Raw genomic sequence first — 2872 nt, 5'->3', positions numbered from 1 at the left:
ATTATTTTTTAGTATAGATTGATAATTGGTTTTCCCAGTATTTGTTTTTAAATAATAATAATAATAATAATAATAGAAATAATAATTCTAAAATATTTATAATCCCAAGAAAAAAATATTGGTCAAACCAATTAAGCAATGACATGATATTAATACTGTATAAAAGATAACCCCTGGAGATCATCTCCTTACTTTTGGCCTCACTCCCAGGAATCCACTGCAATTAGATGCACCACACTTGCACACCGTCTTCCCATTGCCCAGACACTCAAGGTTATAGTTGAATGTTAACTCAGTGCCTTGGAAGAAAACATGTTTAAATGCAAGGCTGCACTACAATGTTTTCTACATAAAAATGAAATTTGACTTACCAGCAGGGATATCTGTAAGCGCAAAAAGCCCAACCCGTGTGTCTCCGTTGACTGTCCATTTTTGAGTCTCACAGTTTGGCTGACAGCTGTGGTTCATAAAACGGGCTTCATTTCCCTTGGGCCCGGCATCAATAATTCGATCCTTCAAGAAACCACAAAACAACATATTATGTTTCCCATAACAGAAATCACAGAAAAACTAAACAAGTGTTGTAGTTTTAAAATCTCACCTTGTCCAATGTAAGCATGTAGAAATTGCCGATATTGTTCTCCTGAGCATGTTTAATCCGGGCACGACATTCTTCCTCGTCAATCACCTCTCCAACATATTCGTTAACAAATCCTCCCTGGGGTTGAGCATTAAAAACAAATCATTTGTTAGAAAGCAGACTGGGCAAACTAAAGCTAATTATATCCTCTCTGTAGATATATTTTAAGAGGGAGGAGATAGACTTATTGTAGAAATTGCCTATGTGACTATGCCTAGGAAAAACTTGCTCAATATAAAATGCTCAATATAAAAAAAGTCATTTTTTTAAAGTTTGTTTACTCTAGAACTGAACTGGGGTTTTTGTGTGTGTGTGTGTGTGTGTGTGTGTGTGATTAGTGCAAGAGAAGCAACATTTATGATATTGTTATAATATTGTCAGATTTAGCTTAGTAACATGCCAAGCATCAACTGTGAGCATTAAAGGGATATTCAACCCAAAAATAAAAAATGTCCTTATCATTTACTCACCCCCATGCCATCCCAGTTGTATATGACTTTCTTTCTTTCAAAAAAAATGGTCACTTCAAAAAACTCACATTCACAAGTAAACATGGCAGGAATCTATACAAGCAAACCGATGGGTGTGTTTAAGAAAGATACTAATATTTTAAACCTTTTTTAAACTATAAACTATTGCTTCCAGCTAACTGTCATACATGAGCTCAAATGGAGCTCCGTGGAGCTCTCATGAATCCGTGCGTGACAGTTGGCCGGAAGTGATGGTTTATGGTCATGGATACACAGAGATGGATTATTTTTCTAAAAATAAATAGTTCATCTGAAGACAGAAAGTCATATACATCTGGGGCAGTGTGAGGATAAGTAAACAATGAGAGAATCCCTATAAGATCTGGGTATGCTTCATCTTCAGTGTTCTGTGTTCTGTATCTTGCACACAGTTGAGCACACAAGCCCTTTAAAGTATACTCTATCAACAGTGAGCACAGATGGACACGTTTGGCATGTATGCACTAGCTAATGGACTTTTGTTTTGACTGTTTAAAGCACTATCACATGCACTGTTGTTCACGAACACAAAAATCAGCAGACTGCTGAAAAATTCACAAAAAATTCAGCAGACTATGCTGAAAACAGACAAGGGAAGTATGCTTTTGTTTGTTTGGCGTGCAAGAAACGGGCTTTCACACCGGGTAGTTATAGGAACTCAGTTATAGGAACTAGCCACCATGGCAGTCCCCTGAGAAATAGGGCCATTTTCCTGGTTGCATTCGCACCGACAGTAGGAACTCTGAAGTGACGTAAGCCGACCAAGAGCGGCGTCATTTAGGCACAGTATTCAACAATGTCAACAACTGGAGGATGGAGAAGTGCCTTTACTTCGGAATGGGTCCATTGCTGTTTTCCATGTTTGTGGAGTTAGTTAATGGAGTAAGTATGTGTAAACTGTGTGTAAACCTACGTCTCTGGTAGGGCTGTCAAAATGGCTGAAAAACTAAATTAGAATTTTTTACTTAAATATTATCAAAATTCGAATTAAAAATGCATAATTTCAGTTAGGGTGAAGAAAAGCTTTTGGCTTCTCTCCCGAGGCGTGCATCGAGCAAAATATTACTAATGCAAGTTTATTCAAAGCATAAGATAACATGACTATCTGTGAAAAAAAGTGCATAATGTTTAAAATAATGTTTATAAACCAATTATAATTAAGTTGCTTAAACAACTATAAACAAAACAGCATCATTGTATGTATGTATAGTTTAATACAAAGGGCCGAAAGCCAATCACACAGAGTACATTTTTCATTTAAAAACATGAGATGCAGTGGGATGGGGAAAAAACCCGCCATAAAGACTCGATATATGTTTTTTTTAAAGTTAAACCTACATTAATTTTACATGGCTTTCTAAACATGCGGCTCTTTTGTGCGAGACGCGAGTGCAACGGTGATAGATGTCCTTCGAGAAAATGCGTGAAATATGCGTTTTATGTGAACAGCTTAGTTTCAGTTTTGACGTAAACAAGATCTTCTCCGCATTGATGTTCTCTTTTCCCCGCAATATTTGTAAATAACAATGCAGCAGCGCCGCATATAGTGTCTTCAACTGGATAGGGTAACAAAAACATTAAAATGCAATGACACTTACATCGTCATCGCATCTTGTGCGCCACTGATAAGGCTGCCTCTTTAACACGCACCTAAAATTCAAATGCAACGTTTTTGCATTTGAATGTGGATTTTTATTTTAAAGGGGCCATATGATGTTGCTAA

At 36.9% G+C, this 2872-nt stretch overlaps 1 protein-coding gene across 5 annotated transcripts in view; it reads right to left on the bottom strand.

Annotated features, from left to right (window-relative positions):
* nsd1b (nuclear receptor binding SET domain protein 1b) overlaps positions 1-2872 on the bottom strand; it is a 22234-nt gene that overhangs the window by 2648 nt on the left and 16714 nt on the right. For all 5 annotated transcript variants that reach the window (XM_016491975.1, XM_016491974.1, XM_016491973.1 and 2 more), the window contains 3 exons: positions 602-718; positions 372-513; positions 193-299 (listed from right to left, as the gene is read on the bottom strand). In XM_016491975.1, the coding sequence (XP_016347461.1) occupies positions 193-299; positions 372-513; positions 602-718 (366 nt within the window). The remainder of the gene's footprint in view (positions 1-192; positions 300-371; positions 514-601; positions 719-2872) is intronic.

The sequence above is a fragment of the Sinocyclocheilus anshuiensis genome, unplaced genomic scaffold (assembly GCF_001515605.1).
Source record: "Sinocyclocheilus anshuiensis isolate Anshui unplaced genomic scaffold, SAMN03320099.WGS_v1.1 scaffold943, whole genome shotgun sequence".
In the NCBI taxonomy this organism is placed as follows: domain Eukaryota; kingdom Metazoa; phylum Chordata; class Actinopteri; order Cypriniformes; family Cyprinidae; genus Sinocyclocheilus; species Sinocyclocheilus anshuiensis.
Note: the sequence above shows the minus strand (reverse complement) of the source record. Positions and strands in the feature narration are given on the sequence as shown.